Here is a 22819-nt window from a genome sequence, read left to right as displayed (position 1 = left end):
GGGTGGTACAGAGAGATGTAACTGTATTTTATTTATATTATGTTGTGTGTTTTTAACCTGATTGACAAAACACCGGAATGTGAGAGAATGACAGTGAATGGATGTTTGAGTCAACAATACTTGTATAAGTGTGCATATACACCAATCAACCATAACATTAAAACCACCTCCTGGTTTCTACACTCATTCCACCTACACTACTGTCCATTTTATCAGCTCCACTTATCATACAGAAGCACTTTGTAGTTCTACAATTACTGACTGTAGTCCATCTGTTTCCCTGCATGCTTTGTTAGCCCCCGTTCATGCTGTTCAGGAATCTCCCAGGACCACCACAAAGCAGGTATTATTTGAGTGGTGGATCATTCTCAGCACTGCAGTGACACTGACATGATGGTGATGTGTTAGTGTGTGTTGTGCTGGTATGAGTGGATCAGACACAGCAGCGCTACTGGAGTTTTTAAATACCGTGTCTAAATACTCACTGTCCACTCTATCAGACACTCCTACCTAGTTGGTCCACCTTGTAGATGTAAAGTCAGAGACGATCGCTCATCTATTGCTGCTGTTTAAGTTGGTCATCTTTGAGATCTTCATCAGTGGTCACAGGACGCTGCCCACGGGGCGCTGTTGGCTGGATATTTTTGGTTGGGGGACTATTCTCAGTCCAGCAGTGACAGTGAGGTGTTTAAAAACTCCATCACCGCTGCTGTGTCTGCTCCACTCATACCAGCACAACACACACTAACACACCACCACTATGCAGAGAAACAGATGGACTACAGTCAGTAATTGTAGAACTACAAAATGCTTCTATATGGTAAGTGAAGCTGATAAAATAGACAGTGAGTGTAGAAACAAGGAGGTGGTTTTAATGTTATGGTTGATTGGTGTATTAATGTGCATTGATGTTTTTATATGGAATTTAAATTAAATTAATGCAGATCTCATTACAGCTATCATGTGTTTCAAAGCTAAGAAAGAATAAAGTGTAAATGTATTCCTTGAAGACAAACAAAGCCTATGAATGTGTGCGTGCATGCAGATGATGTATTGTTCTTCCTCCTGCAGACAGCACCCATTCTTTTGTTTTGTTAAACTTTGCTCAGAACACAGAATATAAACTAAATCTCTAAATGTGCTGTCCCAATCTTATTATCCAAGATTACTTTAGCCAGCCCCTCATCATCATTGATTACATTTTTACATAAACACTAAAAAGCCATAAACTAGGAAAATTCCAGAAAAGCCAGAAGTTGTCCTAAAGGTAAGCCAGAGGGCAGGGCACTTGTTTGATCCCCAAACTATTTCGGGAAAATGTGTTATGACTTTATGAATTTACTTGCATTTTCTTCTGCTCTTGTAAATGAAAGACTGCAGTAAGGCAGTGTGAAATTTAAAACTATAAACATTTATTGTGTCTATAGTCTATAAAGCACATAATGTTACTATTATAAGACAGACCAGTTTGGGCAGTAAGTACCCTTAGTTCCACTGTCCCAACTATAAACAGTGCAGTTTTTACTGTCCACAAGCCAACAGTCACACCTCCACGGACATTAGGAAACAAATGAAAGCAGTCTGTCCTGATACAGCAAATAAGAACTTACTTCCCATTATGAGAAATCACTTCTCTTACTGAGTAGTGTCAACAAACCCTGAACCTGGTAAACACCAAGTCAGTAAAATAGTATCATCAATCACAGAAAGGCATGTGGATCAGATAGGTAAAGATTACACATCTAGGTATACGCACTCTGGATGCAGATCTCAGTTTACAGTGATAAATGATAATCATTACATTGCACTATGATGCCGTGTTTACTTTCTGTGTTACAGTTTTATATTCAAGAGTAATCACTCATCAATATCCTGCAGTCGTTTAGTTAGTTACTGTTTTTTAGTTAGTTTATCCCTTCAAAATTTGATGTGTGAATATCTGAGTTCACCCATTCTTTCTTCTGGAGGATTTGAGTGCAAAAAAATGCCCAAAGCCATCAGTGGCTAGAAGCTGAAATCTGATTGGCTTTTCTCTCTGGAAAAAAAAGAAACATTCCAATCTTCCCTATCAATCATGCTATACCAGCCAATCTCTGAACGCTGTGGGCTTATGTGTAAAGACCAAGACAGTTAACAACCTCTTATAAGCATGCTTATCTGCCCAATGAAATTGCATATGACTTCTTAAGAGAAAGCATGTGCTACCCTACAGGATTAATAGCAGTCATGTGATGGTGTATGATTGTGAGTCTACTATTTCTTTATATGATTCCTAAATGTTTTAAATGTAGCAAAGTTTGGTTCAGATAAATAAACAAATGAATGAATACATAAAAATCAGATATACATGTGACACATGACACAAAAAAAACTATTTTAATACATTATAAATTGTAAACAAGATAAGCATTTTATGTCCATAGTCAAAACTCAATGTATCTAACCCTAAGTGTAGTAAGTGTAGAAACAAGGTGGTCATAATGTTATGCCTCATCGGTGTAAACCATTAACTGTGGATATGCAAGTGTCATATTTCTTCTTTAAATTAGTTATGATTTAAAAGCATCCCAAACATAAATATAGTAAAAGCACTTCTTACACATTTAGCACAGACATTTTAGTAGTTTGATGAATTTCCAAGGCTGAATACTAAAGCAAGATTTGGTAAGATTTGTGGAAATTTGCAGGCACGTATTGAATTTGTGACAGTATACAATCTAAGCTATTGAGAGTTAAGGAGCAAAACCTTCTGATTGCTCAAGGAGCAAACCTTCTGATTGCTCAAGGGCCCAACTATGGCAACCTGACAGTGGTGGGGCTTAAACCGGCAACCTTCTGATTACTGGTCCAATACCTTAATCACTAGGCTACAGCTGCCCCAGCTACACCATGTTCGGACTTGCGTCAAATGGGTTGTAAAAGAAAGAAAATGATCTAATAAAGCACCTAATCACTCTCGGTCCCTGACACATCCTGGCCTTCCTGTTTGCACCCAGTTTCTCTCATGGTTTCTTAATCATAACATTTAGAGAGTTTTCCACAGTCACTTTTGCCAAAACATTGTTAATTAGGTTTTTTTTTTTTTTAATGGATCTCTTTAAACCTGTTTAAGACAACTGTCTATTCTAACAAACTCTAAACTAAAACAAAATGTAATTTAGTAAACATATTTCTAGATTAACTTTCTGTACCTTTTTCACCCAAACTGTTGTTTTTACCTCCTTTTTGGGTATCCAAGTACTGTATATTATATTAATTAGGAGGCTCCACAATCCTCCCTATAGATCGAACCATGATATTTACATTTAAAATATTAGCTTTACATCATACCTGGGATTGTGTCAGATGGGTTATAAATAAACTATAGATAATTTATTTGATGAAGCACATTATCAGTCTCTCTCTTTGACACATCCCTGCTATCTAATATTTATATACATGTAATCAGGTGCCAGTGTTTGTGTTTGATATTGGCGAGGGGCTATAACAGCAATGTTATCTTTTCTGCTGTTTACAGAGGGACAGAGAATAAAGACAGAAAGAGAGTTTCTGTGCTGTTCCTGTATACTGTATACAGTGTGTAAAAGTAACCAGGAGGAAAGTTACGTATTTTAGGTCTTATAAGTTAAATGAATAATAATGAATTGAATAAATTTTTTTTATAAAAATGTATCTAACAGAAACAACAATAACTCTCATATTTCTCTATTATTTCCTTCTTTATTTCAATAGTGTTGTATTTTGTAGGTGTAATTGCGTGAAAGAAAGACTGAGCCGAATTCCCTCTTCTCTCTCAATCACTGTCCCCGCTGTCTGGTACACAGTGACAGCTACTGGCAGGAGTAATTATACAACACAACAAATAGTGATTTTTTTTTTTTCATTTTCTCACCACTAAGCTTTCTCTGCACCTTCTTTGGGGACATTTTAATATTGAATTTTACAAAATACAAAGACAACACCGAAAAAACACTGCCCGCTGTCTGAATGTTCGCTCACTGTATATATACAGTATATATAGAGAGAGATGGTTGGAGTCAACTTGTTCGTGACATCACGTGTTTCGCGAATTTCTGTTCGTAATTTGAAATTTGTTCGTATGGTAAACCGTTCGTAACTCAAGGGTCTACTGTATTTAACTATGTGTGAGATCACAAGAGGTAAAAAATGAAACACAAAACATTATAGCAATATCATATCGTTTATTTGCTCTGCTAATTGTATTAATTTTCCTTAGAGCTTCACTGTGTGAAAACGCATTCTTTTAACTATACGTTTTTTAACTCATGCAGCCACTTGTTTGTCTGATCACATCCCCCTTTTCTCTGGACAATTAAATATTTATTTAAAATTGTATATGCATACACACCTACATATCTGTCTGTCTGTCTGCCTGTATAAATCACAGCACACACACACACACAGAGAGAGAGAGAGAGAGAGAGAGAGAGAGAGAGAGAGAGATATGCACACACATGGTAATTTTATAGCTCAAGTTAACCTTTTAGTCTTTGGACTTGTTTGAGGAAACCGGAACATCCAGAGGAAATCCACACGGACACAGGGAGAACATGCACACAGAAAGGACTCTGGGAAATCAAACCCAGGGCCTTCTTGCTGTGAGGCAAAAACGCTACCCACTGTGCCAACTGAGTTATACTCATGTAACTGAGTTACAATAATAACACTATTAATAAACAGGACAATTTTATTTAAAGATTTAACAGGCTTTTCTGATTTTTAAAATGAGCCAAAAGTCGTTCCTCCTTAATGACGTTTAGCAGAGATGGGTGGGGGAGGGGTAAAGAGTGTTCCCAAGGGCACAAAGATTGAAAGCAGTGACTCGGACTACATACAGTGAACTGTGTGTGAAACGTTATCCTCTGAATCAATCAGGTACTGGATTTCCGATGCGCTTCTTGAGATCCGTTTAACGGACGCAATCGAATTATTGGTTAAACATGTGATCAGCTGTCAGAGGGATGTTTACGCACTTTACGCACTGCTTCAGGAAAAGTTGTGATTTATTCAGTATCTTCATGCTCTGATGTTGAGGACGAACAGCCATGCAGTTTATACACCGGGAACTGTGTACGTGGATTAAAAAGAAGAACCTGGAGCTTTTAGCAGAAGTTCGATTCGGTTCAGCAGCAGGTAGAAGAATCACCTCGATCTGATGAAGATTTCTGGGTTCCGCAGAGCCGCAGTGGCGGTGCTTCTTACTTTCTGCACACACGTGAGTTATCGAGGTTTTTTTCATTCGTGTATTTAATTTCACTACCTCCTGCATTCGAGTCAGAGTCGCGGTGGGTTCGGTTCCGCCTGAAAACACAGGGCGAAAGGCAGGAACACACCATGGACAGGTCACCATCCATCGCAGGACAACACACACTCACACAATCACCTTCCACACAATACTGTCAGTTTTTCGGGTAGGTATAAGGAAAAGCTACAGGGAGAACATGCAAAACATCACGGACAGTAACAGACACATGTTGCTGGCACTCATCTGACCAGCTCCGGCGCCGTTGCACATTTTACAGCCTCAAAAATCATTCTCCAAAACTTAAAATAAAATATATTTTAGATAAAAACAATAATAACGTACGGCATCTAATCAGCTTTAATTATTGATAAAATCCTGATCTGGGTTGCTGTAGCTACAGAGCCAAGATGTGAACCTAGGGCACCGATCACAAGCATCACCAATTTATTCATATTTCTATAAGCAATTAAAAATTCCATGTTTTTGGGAGTTGGGATAAAACGTGGCAAGCCTGGAGGAAACCAGATGCTTGGAAAACATGCCAAACTCCTCACATGCAGTGACCCAGTGTGATTTGTAAACTACAGTTTCGCAGCACCCAGCTGATCTGTAAAGTAGATCATTGTAACAGATAGTGTAAAACAGTGTGAATACTGTCACAGCCTTTAGCCACTTATTCATTCACTTATCAATTTACAACCAGTTATGTTGGTACATTGCAGCCAATCCACCTGGGTGACCCAAAACAACAACACTTGGACAATGTAAGAACTTTACAGAGACTGACCGGAGGTTACCAAGGACTCCTGTGACAATGTGCCAACCTTTTAACATGCATTCATTTTTATTAACCTCTTTATGATGGATGGTTGGTTCGCCATTGCCTGGAAACACTGGGCACTAGGCAGGAACAGACTCTGAATAGTGTGCCAGCCCAAAGCAGGGCTACTCTGGTGCTCCATGTAGTCTCAGCTGTGCCACTGTACTTCCAAAAAGAGATGAGATTTAAAAGAGTATTTAAACCTCTCGCAATTGTCTCACATTTCTATCTCTAAAAATATAATAATTATTATTATATACAATTATGGCAACTTGCTCTATTCACTGAATTAACACAAATTTGAGGATTAGCTTCTTTTGATTTATTTAAGGATTATTAGCTCATCACTTTGACTCTAGGTTGGAGAAGTCAAGGTAACATGAATTAACCCTTTAAGGTAATGTTAAGCAAGTAGTAAACAAGGATATGTGTCTTAAATTGTTGACCTCTCACTTTTGGAAACTACATTTTGTTTTTAAATATATATTTTTTTGCCCTAAATATAATATTATTCTTTGTCTTTTTCTGTGAAAATGAATATCTGTTCTAAAAATTCAAGCTTGGGTTGGGACAAACAGCAACATAAAGGTTAATGAGATGAATACAGGTGCAAAATATAGAGTTATAAACTTAATAGCCCATAAAAAATATAAGAATTCAGCATTATGCAGGCAATCATCTAAAAGCCAGACCAAAGTCCAGTTTTAAATGAGTGGAATATTTAGGATGACGACTGTCTGACAAACATGAAAAGTAGCTACAACAGGTTCCCTGTGTTTTTAATGAGTATTTTTTCCTGCCTTGCACTGAGTTTCCTGGGGGTGCCAGACACAGTGCAGCCCTGACCAGGTTGAAGCCATTAATGACTATATCATTTTAAAAATAAGATTAAATCCACAAATATTGGCGATTCTGGAAAACACAAACAGAATGGATAGTAAAACGTCTTTGTTACTTGTGCTTTGAATCTTTCATTTAAATTAGTTCTCAAAAAGCTCCCTAATTATACAAAATACAATGGTTGTAAGAAAAATACAGCCATAACATTAAAACCACCTCCTTGTTTCTATACTCACTGTCCATTTCATCAGCTCCACTTACCATATAGAAGCACTTTGTAGTTCCACAATTACTGACTGTAGTCCATCTGTTTCTCTACATACTTTACATACTTTTTTTAACCTACTTTCACCCTGTTCTTCAATGGTCAGGACCCCCATTGGATCATTGTCAGCACTGCAGTGACAATGACATGGTGTTGGGGTGTTTGTGTGTTGTGCTGGTATGAGTGGATCAGACACAGCAGCGCTGCTGGAGTGCCTACCTACTATTACCGTGTCCACTCTATTAAACACTCCTACCTAGTCGGTCCACCTTGTAGATGTAAAGTCAGAGACGATCGCTCATCTATTGCTGCTGTTGAGTTGGTCATCTTCTAGACCTTCATCAGTGGTCACTGGATGCTGCCCACAGGTCGCTGTTGACTGGATGTTTTTGGTTGGTGGACTATTCTCAGTCCAGCAGTGACAGTGAGGTGTTTATAAAAAAATCCATCAGCATTGCTGTGTCTTATCTACTCATACCAGCACAACACACACTAACACACCACCACCATGTCAGTGTCACTGCAGTGCTGAGAATGATCCACCACCTAAATAATACCTACTCTGTAGTGGTCCTGGGAGAGTCCTGACCATTGGAAAACAGCATGAAAGGGGGCTAACAAAGCATGCAGAGAAACAGATGGACCACAATCAGTAATTGTAGAACCACAAAGTGCTTCTATATGGTAAGTGGAGCTGATAAAATGGACAGTGAGTGTAGAAACCAGAAGGTGGTTTTAATGTTATGGCTGATCGGTGTATATTTCACATATCTTTTTTTACAATGCTTAATAAATCTGGGGGACGCATTGAAAGAAATCTAAGCCCATTCCTCCTTACAATCTCTATCTAGATCACATTCTGATGTCCACACTTGAGGACTCTCCTCCTGCAGGATTATGTTAGATTTTGGCAATATTATGGTAGGGGTTAAATACTGCAACATGTCATTATTAACTAAATCTGCTACTATAAATTATTACATAATTCTTTGTTTATTTGCTGTTCAATTCAAATGATACATAATCCAGCTCAACAGAAAATAAAGTAATAAAATTTTTGAGCATAAAGGACGTCTAAAAGGATAATGAACAACTTTATTAAAGGGTTAAGACAATATAGTAGAATAATGTTGTTATATTGCCACACATTGTAACTGATATCTAAAAATAAATTATAACTACCTGTTGAATCTGTTAAGTGTTATTAAAATGGGCCTGTTTAGAGAACATCCTTCAAACACTATAAAACAATGTTTCTGTTTGCTTGCCTTTATTGTAATAAAAATGAACAAGCTAATAACTGTATGGTCTTAATCTTTATTCAGCCGTACACTAACCAAGCACTGTACTTTGTGCACCTATTTGTAATGTATATTTACTGATTTTTGATTATTTTATAAACCACACCTTACAGATGAAGTTTGTGAGTATACAATTACTGACTATAGTGGTTTTTTTTCCTGCACAGTGTGTTTACCATATACATAGCCGACACTCTCTGATCACGAAACACCACTGGCTTTATATTTTTGATTGGAACACTGTTTTTCTCCTAGCACTGACAATGAGTTGTTTAAAAATCCCAACATCACTGTTGTACCTACTTCACTCATACAGTACCAAAAGAACAAATACTGGCATGTTATTATCATGCTATTGTCATTGGTCTACTTCATAAATAAAATCTGGTCAGTGGAGGTCCTACGATGGTCCCTTTCAATCAAAAGGGTACAGGATTGTAACAGGATTGTAATGAGCATGTGATTGCATACCCACAAATTTCATCAGTATGGAAGATGCACTTACATTATGTAACCAAGTGTACTTAATAAAGTGCATGGTTAGTGTAACTACGCCATAAAACAAAACAACAATAGCACAATTGTTGTGTTTATGTAGGTAAAAACGATTCCTACTGAGTGTGATCCAGAGCTGCTGTGGATGATAGAGGAGGAAAAATGCAACAACACCATCCACCAAGAAAACCTTATAAACACTTACTCCACAGGTGAGACTTTCACACACTCACACTCACTCAATCATGCACAGGCACACTTCCTCTCCCAGTTGTTTCTTAACAGCTGGGGAACCTATGCATCACCCTACACAAGGGTCGTTTACTTTTCACTAAGCTAGCTAAGAACAGAAGATCACATCTGCTGTTTGCATTCAACTGAATGTTAAATTTGTTTATTCATTTTCAGTAGCTGCTTCATCATTGGTCAGCACGGTGGCTTAGTGGGTGGCACTGTTGCCTCACAGCAAGAAGGTCCTGGGTTCAATTCCCAGGTGGAGCGGTCCAGGTCCTTTATGTGTGGAGTTTCCATGTTCTCCCCACATGGGTTTCCTTTGGTTGCTTCAGTCCAAAGCCATGCAGTCAGGTTAACTGGAGATACTTAATTGCCCTAAGTGTGTGTGTGTGTGTGTGTGTGTGTGCGTGCGTGCGTGCGTGTGCGTGTATGGGTGTGTGTGTGGTGACTTGTCCAGGGTTGTTCATGAAATGTACCCATTGCGACCCTGAATTAGATAAAGCAGTCAAGCAGTTCATCAGACAATGAATGAATGAATGAATGAATGAATTCTTCATCATGATCAGGATCATAGTGAGGGTGCCACTGTATCAAAGAGCACCACAAACTAACCTATTTACTTAACTACATCTACTTACTACATCTACTTCTAACTACATCGTTCTTTGTGCATGTATTTGGTAGGTTGGTAAAAACCAAATTCCAAAGTAAAAACAAAGACACAGTATTTGCTGCACCACTGTGCCTACCATGGTAAATCAGTGACGGATAGAAATTTAAAGTAGTGGCATGACTAACCTCTTATGACACTTTTAATTAACTAGCTAGCAACTTGATGCAAACAACCAACCAGTTACTTACTAGAACAAAAACAAACATAGGAGCAAACAAACTGACTAGTTAACAACCTTTTTATTTTGAGCTTAGGATTAATATATTTTGAGCATAATCGTTCAGCATTAATATATAATAAGCAAATATGCATTCTTTGTTTTTAAGACCACAAATTGGACCATCTTTTTGAAATTTGACTTGGGGGCGACGGTCCTATAATTTATTTTTACTGTAGTAATATCTCTCAGCTATCAATAACACACACACACACACACACACACACACACACACACACACACAGGACTTTATAGAACTGTGCATGAGTGTGTAAATATGTTGTTTAGGGTTTATCTTGGTTGCCTCATAAAATCCAAACTGATATGATAGGAAGTATGATAAATAGCCACCATATGACGATGCAGTATGACACTTATCAGATTATGAAACCTCCTCTACCTCGTTTAGTTCCTCATCAATGACACTCATCAGTTCCACATCCTGTGAGCTGCTTATAAAGCTGTGCTTTCTGTGAGTTAGTTAGTATGATGTGATTAAGGCAAGACCATTTTTATCTGGGGTTTGAATCATTTTGATTGCAACTGAAACTTTAAAACTGCTAATAGAGAAAATATTTCACAACACACACATGCATTGAACATTCTGTGGATGTTGCTGTGTAGTTAAAGGCCAGTCAGAGCGTCCATGCTAAAGTACCTGCAAGCGTCAGAACTGAAAATTGAATCAATAAAAGGAGGTCATTTGAGCCAGTAAAGAAATTTTTTCTCCTAAAACACCTGGACTGGGAAAATTTTCCTTGAAATAAGATGGCACCAGGATGACATGTAGGATGACCCACATTATAAGATTTGGAATTGAAGGACCTGCTGTCCTGATACCAGATATTGCCATCCTGTGGAGTTCATGTTTGAGTAGGGTAGATTCTTTATTCACGGCATATTTGGTGGGAGGTCTACTCTAGTCATACTCTTTAAGGTAACTCTTCCAGGATGTTACTGCCTCCATCCACAAGGTCACTGATTGTTTAAAAAAGTACAAACATGCTTTGGCTTTTGCACTCACTAGATCATAGCCCAATTAAGCCCAAATATTGAAGTAATATAATTTTAATAAAGGGTGTTTCATTTGTTCAGTACATTTCTAGAGACTTGCAGAATTGATGTCAGTATGGAACTCGGAGCTCTTTCTTCTCTGCAGCATGCCCCATCAACACAGACTTCATTGGATACAGAAAGCCAGATTAGTTTCGACCTTTGTGAAAGAGATTTACAATAACAAGACAACCTGGTTTCCTGTCATTCATCAGCAAAACCAAGACAGAGCGTGAGAGCGATGTGGACTCTGTGGTGTCCGCTGTCTTCAGGCGGAAAGCATTTATCATATATGTGAGCAGCTTCTGGCTGATATTGTATATATACACAGCTCCTGATTTGTCCTGACAGAGCTCTGGCTCACTCATTTACACATACTGCAAGAACAAGAGCATTTATTTCACATTATCTGGTATTACATTATTGTCCATTATTGACATTTAAAGATAAGTACAGAAGGGAACAACAGAGTCACAATTATAGGATATTTTTGATGTATCACTTCCTGTAAACATTACAATCATAAACATCATGTTTCTCATCCTTAACCTCAATACTTAGAGTTCAAAGAAAAGCAAATTTATCAGCATAATATGTAGATCCCTGAGGAAATCATGCTAGAGGAGACATTATTATATAACACCACTATTTGCTTCTGTTATTGCATCTGCAGGCTGCAGTACATTATGGGATCATCTGAGCTGCTGGCCACTTACACAGGTGGGAGAGACAGTCGAGAAACCTTGCCCCACAGTCCTCATGGTCAAAGGTCAGCTTCACATTAAACTATTTACCAAAACTCTGTTTAAACACCCACACTCTATTGAAGATGACTTGACTTTTGTACACTGTGTAATAGAGGTTTTAAAAAAATGATGTTAAAATCAGAGCCTAAATCTCTTATTTACAGAATCATTGAGACACTAGCAATTACAGCTGCAAGTCCTCTTTGCACACTGTGTTTAGGCAGTTAAGCCCCTTTTGTCATGGCAGATCCTCTCAAGCTTCATCAGACTGGATGACTTTGCACTGTCCTGACAATGCAGTGGGTTGCATATACTCATCTAAAATACTTTATAAACATATCTGCAATTTAAGCATTTTCTAATATGCATTAGAAATAATAACATTAGTGTGAATCTTTATCTTTTCATGTCATATTTTGTTTAATGTGAACATATCATACATTTAACAAACCAGTCGATTCTCAGGTATCATTATTATTATGCAAACCAGAATTTGGAATATCTGTTGATATCCACTCTTACACCCAACTCTTCCAAACTTGTATTGTGCTGCACTTTACTACATTTTCTTTAAATTTCGTCACAGCATGTATTTACATCTCTCCATCCTCGGTTTGGTCTGAAGTATCAGGGTCCAATTTTGAGTTAATGGAGTAGAATAAAGGGTTTTTGAATACGTTTAGGCATATGGTGTATTTAAGCTTATTGAAATAATATGCTGTACCAGTACACAATGCAAGTGTTTATCTCCTCCTTTTAATTTAATTTTTATTTCCCCAGGGATTGTAAGCAGAAACTGTACTGAGGATGGATGGACGGAGACGTACCCACCATACGAGCAGGCTTGTGGACACATCCTGAATGATTCACTCTACCTTCCCTTAGATACAGTATAATTCATTTAGTCTCACTTACAATACAGCCTAATATATCACCAGCCTCACACTTTTTATAGGCAAGAACTTTATCTATGTACATAAAGAATGAAACTTAGTTAAATGATGCAAAACAGGTGAATTATTACATTCAGCTTGTAAATTTGCACCTGCACATATATACAGGGATTATGTTTGTTTGTTTGTTTATTAGGATTTTAACGTCATTTTTTACACTTTGGTTACATTCATGACAGAAACGGTAGTTACTCATTACACACAGCCTTGGACAATTTAGTGTCTCCAGTTCACCTAACTTGCATGACTGTGGGAGGAAACCGGAGCACCCAGAGGAAACCCACGCAGACACGGGGAGAACATTTAAACTCCACACAGAAAGTACCCGGACCGACCCACCTTGAGCAGTGAATATGTCTTGCACAGCTTGTATCCATATCTGCATATTTTGGGTTATAGTCTGTATGTATATTATGTGTATACATCTTTTATTTATTGTACTTTTGTGTAATAGTCTGCATACATATATTTAAAGTACATGTGTTTGTTTATATAATTTTCCATTTAATTGTGCATTTAATGTGTATTTACTTACTGTGAGGGACTACGCACATAAGATTTACACGTACCTTTACATTTGTGTTAATGTGACGTGACAATAAAAGTGATTTGATTTAAGTTATTGATTTGAGTAAATCCCTACTGGAAATGTATGACATTCAGTCCCCTCTGTGTTCGTAGATGCTGGTGTCACATGAGTATTTTATGTGGGTACAGATCATGTATTCAGTGGGGTACAGCGTCTCCCTGATGTTCCTTGCTGTTGCTCTTATTCTGCTCTGTGTGTTCAGGTACAATCTTGTAAAACTGCTATTCACTAACCTAGCAGCATTAAATGCTGTATAAACTCAGTATGTGCTTTCTTTTTTTGTCAGAAAACTTCACTGCACCCGAAATGTTATACATATGCAGCTTTTCCTCTCCTTCATCCTACGGGCTGCCTTCATCTTCATCAGAGATGCAGTGTTGCATAATTCACAGGATTATTACCACTGTGACTCTCACCCGGTATACATAAACACACACAGCAACCATGCACATACACTGTATGACCAAAAGTAAATGACCGTTTGACCATGAACTTAATGTAAACCTGACATTAACACATTAGTATGGAGTTGGCCCCTTTTTCTTTGCAGCTATAACAGCCTTCAGTCCAAGATTTTGGAAGGTGTTTATGAAAATTTGTACCCATTCAGTGACAAGAGCAGTTGTGAGGTTAGGCACTGATAGTGATGAGAATGCCTGGCTTGCAATAAACATTTTAATTAATTCCAAAGATGTTCAGTACGGTCAAGTGGTCAAGGCTCTGTGCAGGCCACTGGAATTCCTTCACACCACACTTGTCAAACTTGCTAAAACAGGAAATAGCCTTTCTCAAATTGTTTGCACAAAGTTGGAAGCATATAGTTTATTTTATATAATTGATTCAATAAACATTTTTCTTTATTATCTGTTTTTCTTTCTAAAACATTCCAGTGTAACACTGAACCCAGCACAACGATTTCTCAAACTTAAGTTAACATCCTATGTAAATCTCTTAAATAAATATTTCAGAAATGGACTAACCAGTTGATCCAGTTGATTCAAAGCATTTAAAGTACTGGTGTGATATTTTTATTCACCATTTGCAACATTTAGCTCCAAGGTTAATCCTAGTGTTTATATTTCAATAAACGAACAACGAATTACCAAAGGTACACGGACCGGGTCGAACCTTTTGTCTGGACTTGTTTTCAGCATTCTCTACAGAATACATTATTCTGCTGCTCATCTGACACTTCTCCACCATTGAATCCGAACCATCTCCAAATAATTGAGCCATTATTATTCTTTTTACTAACCAGCTCCTCAACCGTCTCCATGCTATCATTAGAGTTTTACTTACAGAAATGTGTTCTGAGGGCAGAAAGAATTGGCGGTGGGGGAGGGGCGAGTTGTGTTCAGTGAGGGAGAGGGGCGGGGCAGGTGAACATGTGCAGAGACAAACTGGGAGAAGAGAAAGATGAACCGTCGGATCTAATTGGAACGCAACATCTATATCGATATAAGCGATATTGTCTTCTTATATCGCGTATGAAAATATATAGATATTTTATAAAATCTCGATATATCGCCCAGCCCTAATATGTACCCATCAATTACTCACCTTATCACCTATAATGATTAAGTGAAAACATAAATTAAATTAAAATAATAAATAAAAAAATTTGATTTATCCAATTCTTTCTAGAAGGCCCTTTGGTAGCTATTACAGCTGCATGCTGGCTATGTCTTCACAAGCTTTGCACACCTGGATTTGGGCAGTTTATCCAATTCTTTATAGTAGTTACTCCTAAGCTCTGTCAGATTGGATGATGTGCATCTATGAACTGCCATTGTCAAGTCTCTCTTTACATGTTCAATTAAGTTTAAGTCTTGGCCTTGGCAGGGACACTCAGGGGCATTTAGAGTTGCCCTGATGCCACTTCAGTGTTGTTTTGGCTGTATGATTTGGGTCATTGTCTCCCTGTCCATGCCACTGAGAAGCACCCCCGTAGCATGATACTGCCAACATGTTTCACTGTAGGAATTGTATTAGCCAGGTTATGTACAGAGCCTTTTTTTGAGACTTAGTGCTTACTGTACACTGTATGGAGATGGAAGCATCATGATTTGCTGCTTCTATGCAAAAGGCATTATAGATCATTAAAAGAAACAAAATCCTTTTTTCTAACTTTATTGGTCCAAAGAAAGGTTAATACTCGCATGGACTTACCCATTTAGTAAGGGTTTACAATAAGCAGTTAATGTAGATAATCACATGGCTGAATATCACATGGTGCACAATTCCATTCCATTTTATTTAAAATGAATGAAAAGCCTGAGGGTAGAACTGATTTCCTTCTGACAATATTCATGACAGGTTGAAGATATTGTTTTGACCTAAAAAGTTACAAAAAAGAAACAAGCATTCAGTGTAGTGCTACTGGAAATGTTTGTCAATGGCAGTGTGAAATGAAATATTAGTTTAATATATGGATGTTTCTGTTTGTTGTGTTGTCAGCCTGGCTGCAAGGTAGCTTTGTTGGTCTCTAACTATGCCATCCTGGCTAACTACAGCTGGCTGTTGGTGGAGGGTCATTACCTGCATAGCCTCATCCACCTGTCCCTGCACTCCCCAAGAAAACGTCTGCACTGGTACATCACCCTCGGCTGGGGTACATCTTTTACACGCACACACAGACAATTACATCCTTGGGGTGGGTGAAATAATGGCATTATACTGATATTGTTATTGGTCACAATACACTTTTGTAAAAATATAAAATATTGTGACATGTGACACAAGCAATAGATGAATATTTGAAGTCTGTCTACATACACTAGTCAGGGACATGTACTGTACGATCTTAGGAATTTTTGCACCTGTTTTTTTACTGTTACTGAATTATTGAAACTTCTTTGACAAAAAAGATAATCTGATTTCCTTTTTAAGTTTATTTTCTGAAAATATATCTACTTTGTTAAAATAAACATACATCAATTTGATGATGTAGCGAGTTCTATAATGTCAATTAAGGTTGTAGCATGCCTTCTATTTTTTGTTAGTAATTATGATTAACTGAAACAGATGACCTCTCTGTTGGCCATATACTGTAAATAAAAGCAGTGGTAGCTCAGTGTTTAGGATACCGTTTAATTCATCAGATGGTTGCTTGTTAAAGCCCCTTCTCTGCAAAGTTGCTACTGTTGGCTTCTTGCCAACCCTCATGCTTGCATTGTATTGAATCACAATTGTAAGTCACTTTGGATAAAAGCATCTGTTAGTCACTGTAAATGTTGTAGTTTGACTGTAGCAGTTACACAGTCCACTGAACAGTGGTCTTTGTCCAGATGGTCAGATATAGTCCTAAACAGTTTTGTCATGAATTAGAACACAAGTGACACTGTTTACAGTTAAGTAAACATCTGCTTTAGATGCAACAACCTTCTCCTGCCTTTTCTCTTTGTTATTAGCTAGAATTTTAGAGAAACTGTTGGGGCTTTTTTTGTAACTGTGGTGTAAGGGCATTAAAACATTTATATTAGCTGATATTACATGGAAACTGTGTTAAAAAGAATGTATCTCTTCAGTTTGATTGTATCAAAGTAATTCATTCAGCTGATGCATTAGGCTTCTGAAATATGTGAAATGTAACAGCTGTATATTTAATAGAGAGAGTTTGCCATATAATTTATGTAAATGTACTTGAGGATGCCAATACTCTGTGCGCTCAGTTTACTAATTAACCAATTTTGTTAAATGCTGTTTCAAACCTCTGACTTTACTTCATGTTTTGTCATGATGCCATCACAAATCTGTATAAGAATGTGTGTAATGCCTATACAAGTAAAATGAAGGCCGTATGTAGCTAACCCACTAAAAAGTGTTATTACTTTATCTATAGTTCAAACCACTTGAAGTTTGTGCTGGCAAGTGCTAAATACATTTAGTATACTATGTATCAGGTTTTAACTAAAGAAATCTGAATTAACCTCTGTCCCTGTTTTTGTCCACCTAGGCACACCTATATTGATCATCGTTTTGTGGGGTGTGGCCAAATACCTGCAGGAAGATGAGGGGTACGTTCATATGTTCACACACGTCTCTGAAAAACTCCCACATGCTTCAGTACATCTGTCAACATTTCATTTCTACAAGTACAGAAAAAACATCCAATACACGAGACTATTAGGACACACATTTTAACTTGTTCATCTTGTCCTGTTATCTCTGTGCAACATGGTTTTATGTATTACATAATTTAGTGGATATTAATAATAAACTGTCACATAATCTTAATGTATTGTCTTTAAGTTGAAGCACATCCAGTCAAGACACTTTGTTAATCTATAATTCATTATAATTACAAATCAGTTTAAATGTATGTAAATAGAAGTAAATAGTCCAAATAGGCATCTATAAGCTGAGGTTGTATTTACACCTTTAAATTAACTAACCTACAGAGGTTTAAACACCACCCAACTGCCTCTGTTACTGAATATGTCATACAACAGTAACTTGCATCAGTCAGTCAACTAAATTAAATTGATAAGCCAATTTAAATACTTAATCACAGCCGGGTTTGATTTAAGACAGCCTGTAAATAAACTATATAGACAATAGTATGTTGATGCGTATCCATGAGCTTGCTGGACAATCAATTCCAAAACCATGTGTGTTAATATGGACACCAATATGTGTGGGTATGTGTGTGTGTTTGTCCGCAGATGTTGGGAAACAAGAGGCAGTGGTTGGATCTGGTGGATCCTAAGAGCTCCTGTCATCTTTTTTATTATAGTAAGACAGATACAGTACATTATAATATAAATTGCAACAGTCATGATTTTATAGTACATTATTATTAAAAAAGATATGTGATAAAAATAAATAAGTACATCCTGAATAAATAAGTAGAGAAGAATAGATGATCCTCTTAAACATATCTACTGCAGGTCTAGCTTACTTTAATTTTGTATGAAGATGACAGTAGGAAAAGAACTGAGTGACTTTGAAAGAGGAGTTACTTCCAATACAATGAATTTAGAAAGTGTTCAGATCCTTCACTTTTTGCACAGTTTATTGTGTTGTGTTTTGGATAAAAAACAACCTTCCCTAGAGTCTTGTAGAGGCTCAGAGAATGCTGTTGGTTGGCTGAGTCTATCTGTAGTGAGATGGTGAGGAAAAACCCTGCCAATTTAGCTTACCAGCCAAAAGAAAACACAACAGCAATTTGATGTATAAATCAGCTGCTTATTCCACCAGCTTACCACAGCTGAAAAGTGTTCCATATTTTCTTTATTCATCTTTTTTTCTCTTTTTCACTATAACATATATTAACCAAGACTTGGGAAACCTCAAAATGATAATGGTACCAATTACTGGCTTGGTTGTGTGACATGCATTGAGCTGAAATCCACTTATAAAACTTTGGTTCCAGCTGCAGTATGTTGCACATTTGCTATATTTATTATAGAAGCATGATGGTTTCTCATGTAATGCTAGCTGAAGGCTTGAATGACATGTATATTCAGCAGGGGTAATATCCAAACTTGCCCTGTTAGGACTGAGGTTTCTCTGGATTGCCTGAATCTTTTCATAATATATTGTACAGAAGAAAGTTGACAGACCAAAATTACTTGAGTTGAAAGATACTTGTTTTTTACTGATTGACAATTCTCTTCTGAAGTTTGGTACCAAATGGTGAGCCATGTCCCATCTTTGCTTGAAAAAACCCAACATGATACCCTTACCGGTTACCATTTCACCTGCTTATTGTGGAATGTTTTAAAATGTTTGTCTTCAATGTAATTTCAACTTTTCACTCATAAACTTTTTGAGTGTGTTTATATTTACAAAATACTATCAAGTTGGTCAGCATTTTGTCATGTAATTAAATGTTTAAGAGAATTAACAAATAAAGAATGTGCAGCATCTAGATGCCTTAACTATTTGTCATTTCTTCCTTTACAGTCTTTGTTTTCACAATGCATTGTTTAAATGCCTCATAATACAGGTGAACATGGTGTTCTTCCTGAGAATTATACTGACGTTAGTGAGCAAGATGAGAGCTCCAGACATGATAGGAAATGAGTTTAAACAGCACAGGTAAGTTTAACACACAACAGATGACCATATAAAAGGTTTTACAGAAATAGAATAGTTCTGGTGAAACACTGCATGTTTACAAGATAAAGAACAGATACAGGGATTCTGTTTTTGGTTTAAATTACTTCTGAGATGCTGTTCGTCTGCTTTGTGTGTGAAGGAAGCTGGCCAAGTCCACACTCCTGCTAGTGTCTCTGTTCGGCGTGCAGTATGCACTCGTTGCTTTTTTCCCGGATAAAGTCAGCATCCTCACCTTCCAGATCTGGAACACTATTGAGCTTGCTCTGGCCTCCACACAGGTGATGAAGTACAGAGAACACAATTTGTCAACATACACTTATTCACTCACATAAAAATGTACAACCAGATATACAAGCTTAAAAAACTTGGAAGTGTGCAAGTTTTAATTTTTATCTGGGTTTGGGACCAGCACTGAGACTGCACTGACAACTGCATCTCCCAATGGCTAGGCTGTTTTGGCAGCACGAACAGTAGCCAGTCATGTCTTTGCAGATGCCCAAATAGTCATTGAAAATAAGGAATAATGAGGCTGTACAAACATTTGTTTTTAATGATTGTTAACTATTTATGTGGAGTTTATAGAAACTTTAATATACAACAAATGCACTTCAGAGTTGGTTTGATAGATTTCCAAACTAGTTTAGCTCAGGCATAATTAAAATGTGTTCTTTTCTACAGGGTTTTATAGTTGCACTCCTCTACTGCTTCCTAAATGGAGAGGTAAGTGATTGTCTCTCTCATACTTCGTCATCATCTTCAGGCTTCATTTAGAGCTGGTCCACATTAAAACAGATTCATTTAAAAATGCTGTTTTTATATTAGAAACTTTTGTTGGGTGGCCTGTCGTTTCTAGCTTATCACACACGGAATATAAAATGAAAACAAATTAATATATTTATATCTAAAATATTAGTATGAGATAAAGCTAATTAACCACAAAAACATCTTTCATTCTCTTTAAAGCGCTTTAAAATTCAATTCCTTTTTTTAACAAGAGTGCCTATAATACTGGTTCGAAACAGTTTTAAGACAGTTAACTGAGTATTTCAAACATTAGTACCTCTTAAATCATCTAAGAATGCATTTGGAATGAATTAATGTGACAGTCACTTATTACAGAATGACTGTGTTTTTCGACTGCAGACTTCAACCGTTCTGACTTTTTAATCTGACCTTTGGCAGGTTCAGCATGAGATTAAGAGGCGATGGCGACGGTGGCGTCTGAAGCAGCACATTCATGGCGACTCTAGACTGCGTCATAGTTCCCTGAGCCACAGTGGCCTACCGCTCACCCAGATCTCACTGTTAGCCAGAAATAACATATAACACATGTGCACTTTCTACATATCAGTGCAATCAAATAAGATTGCACTAAATCTCAGTGCATCATTCAATATAACCTACTGTTCACCAGATTGAACCAGCACCAGAAATAATATATTTAAATCTGTATTTGCTAGATGCTACTGGATCATTGAATTAAATATGCCATCAAACACAGAATCAAGCATTTGTCATGGTCACCTTAATCCCCTAACCTCACACTATAAAAACCTGTAAGGTAAACTTAAGAGGAGAATCCACAAAAGAGGACCTAGGAGAAAAGAGAATCTGAGAAGATGCCAATAACTGTGGCACATTTTTATTATTATTATTATGATTATTATTATTATTATGCATTTTCCCTTTTTCTCCCAATCCAGTCGTATCCAATTACCCTGGTTATATATCTCCTCCACTGCTGCAGATCCCCACCTTGGTTGAGGAGGGCTGTACCTAACACACTCCCCCTTCAACATGTGCACTTGCCACCTGCTTCTTTTCACCTGCACTAGGTGGGTTCTCATAGGGATCAGTATCACATACATAGTCGTGGGATCTTCAAAATGTTTTGGCACTTTTATATTTTGGTTGGAAACGGTGAGGGTGGGAGGAGTAGTAATTGGTCGTGTTTAAGAGACTGAGAGACTTTTATAATCCAGATTTAGCACCATCTGATTTCCACTTTTTGGATGCGCAAAGAAGCTTTAAGGGAAAGAAGATTTTCATGTGATGACATTTTTTGCTGATGGCATTAAAAAGTTTGTACGACACTGAAAAAAATGCATCGGAAGGTGATTATTTAGAAAAGTGATGTGATTTGTTTTTGAAATTCTTAATAAAAAGAGTTAAAAAAATGCGGAACCCACATTTATATATATATATATATATATACATATTAATGACATACAAATACATATTAACTGTTTTATTATTTCCTGTAGAGGAAAGAAAAACAAAAAAGAAGTGATCAGGGTCTCCAAACGTTTGTATAAAACAGTATACTTGTGATGTGGCTTTAAACTTCAAAGATTAAGTAAGTTTAATGTTATTTTTGAAGTGTTATTTACATATTTATAGCTTATAACTTAATGAATTATTATTACACTACCTTGGAAGTTTTAAGGACACTTCCCACTTAAACAATCCAAATGCCTCTACACATGGGAATGCTGAACACAGTTCTTTATATTTTACTTCACTGGAAATAAGAGCACCAGTCCAAACTATCAAAACAACCCAAGTCATTACTTTTTCTTTACCATGTTAGCAGCTGGCACATGCATCCAGGCAGATAGCATTCTTTTGGCATGTACCAAACTTAGATTGGTCAGTTAGACTAACAGATTATTATTTAAAAATGCTGGCAGCTTCAGGTTCAAATTGCCCTGTGCTTCACATCACAACTTCATTTAATGCTTGGCATTGTACAAAGTGATGTCAAGCATCTATGTGCTTGCTTAGCTTAGAAATTAGAAATCTGACCACATTCACTGCATGTCAAGATCTATGTTCTGTTCATGTGAATCTCTCTCAGGACTGAGCTCTCTATCTCTACCACTTTATGACTGAGCTGTTGCCACTAATAGAATTTTTACTTCACAACAGTAATTAACTGATGCAGGTCCTACAGAGCAGGAATTTAACTATTTTTATCAATTTCTTTCATAAAAGAATGCAATCACAGTGCCACATACTTATAAGAGTATATCTTTAGTACCACACACATTACAGCCCTTAGTGTTTCTATTCAGATTGTATGACTGTCTGCTACATTACATTTCATAGATCTAATTACTTTAAGTGTACTTGTGTTGTTGTTTACAGTTTGTTGTTTTATTTTAAATGTACATGTTTGATTAAATGCTTGTAAACGAGAATTTGCTTAATATAAGTCTCCGAGGTAAATGAAGCCCATATTTACCTGTTAGTCAAGTAACTTTTATGTTGTGTCATCATGTAACACAAAAATTGATATTTATTA

At 37.0% G+C, this 22819-nt stretch overlaps 1 protein-coding gene across 1 annotated transcript; it reads left to right on the top strand.

Moving 5' to 3' along the window:
• Positions 1-5176: 5176 nt before the first annotated feature.
• On the top strand, positions 5177-21526 carry sctr (secretin receptor). The gene is made up of 13 exons (XM_063006377.1): positions 5177-5236; positions 9091-9199; positions 11838-11933; positions 12691-12800; positions 13545-13654; positions 13739-13871; positions 15910-16063; positions 17408-17468; positions 18117-18186; positions 19403-19494; positions 19655-19793; positions 20194-20235; positions 20698-21526. The coding sequence occupies exons 1-13, from the start codon at positions 5177-5179 to the stop codon at positions 20839-20841; spliced, it is 1320 nt and encodes a 439-aa protein (XP_062862447.1). The 3' UTR covers positions 20842-21526.
• The last annotated feature ends 1293 nt before the right edge of the window (positions 21527-22819 follow it).

This window comes from Trichomycterus rosablanca, chromosome 12 (genome assembly GCF_030014385.1).
Source record: "Trichomycterus rosablanca isolate fTriRos1 chromosome 12, fTriRos1.hap1, whole genome shotgun sequence".
Classification (NCBI taxonomy): Eukaryota; Metazoa; Chordata; class Actinopteri; order Siluriformes; family Trichomycteridae; genus Trichomycterus; species Trichomycterus rosablanca.
The sequence above is the reverse complement of the archived record's forward strand: the minus strand, read 5'-3'. Positions and strand labels throughout refer to the sequence as shown.

Coding starts and splice junctions, on each gene's coding strand:
- sctr (XM_063006377.1), top strand. CDS start 5,177: ATGAAGATTTCTGGGTTCCGCAGAGCCGCAGTGGCGGTGCTTCTTACT. Junction 13,655..13,738: donor ATTCTGCTCTGTGTGTTCAG/GTACAATCTTGT, acceptor TTTTTTTGTCAG/AAAACTTCACTGCACCCGAA. Junction 18,187..19,402: donor CTGTCATCTTTTTTATTATA/GTAAGACAGATA, acceptor CTCATAATACAG/GTGAACATGGTGTTCTTCCT.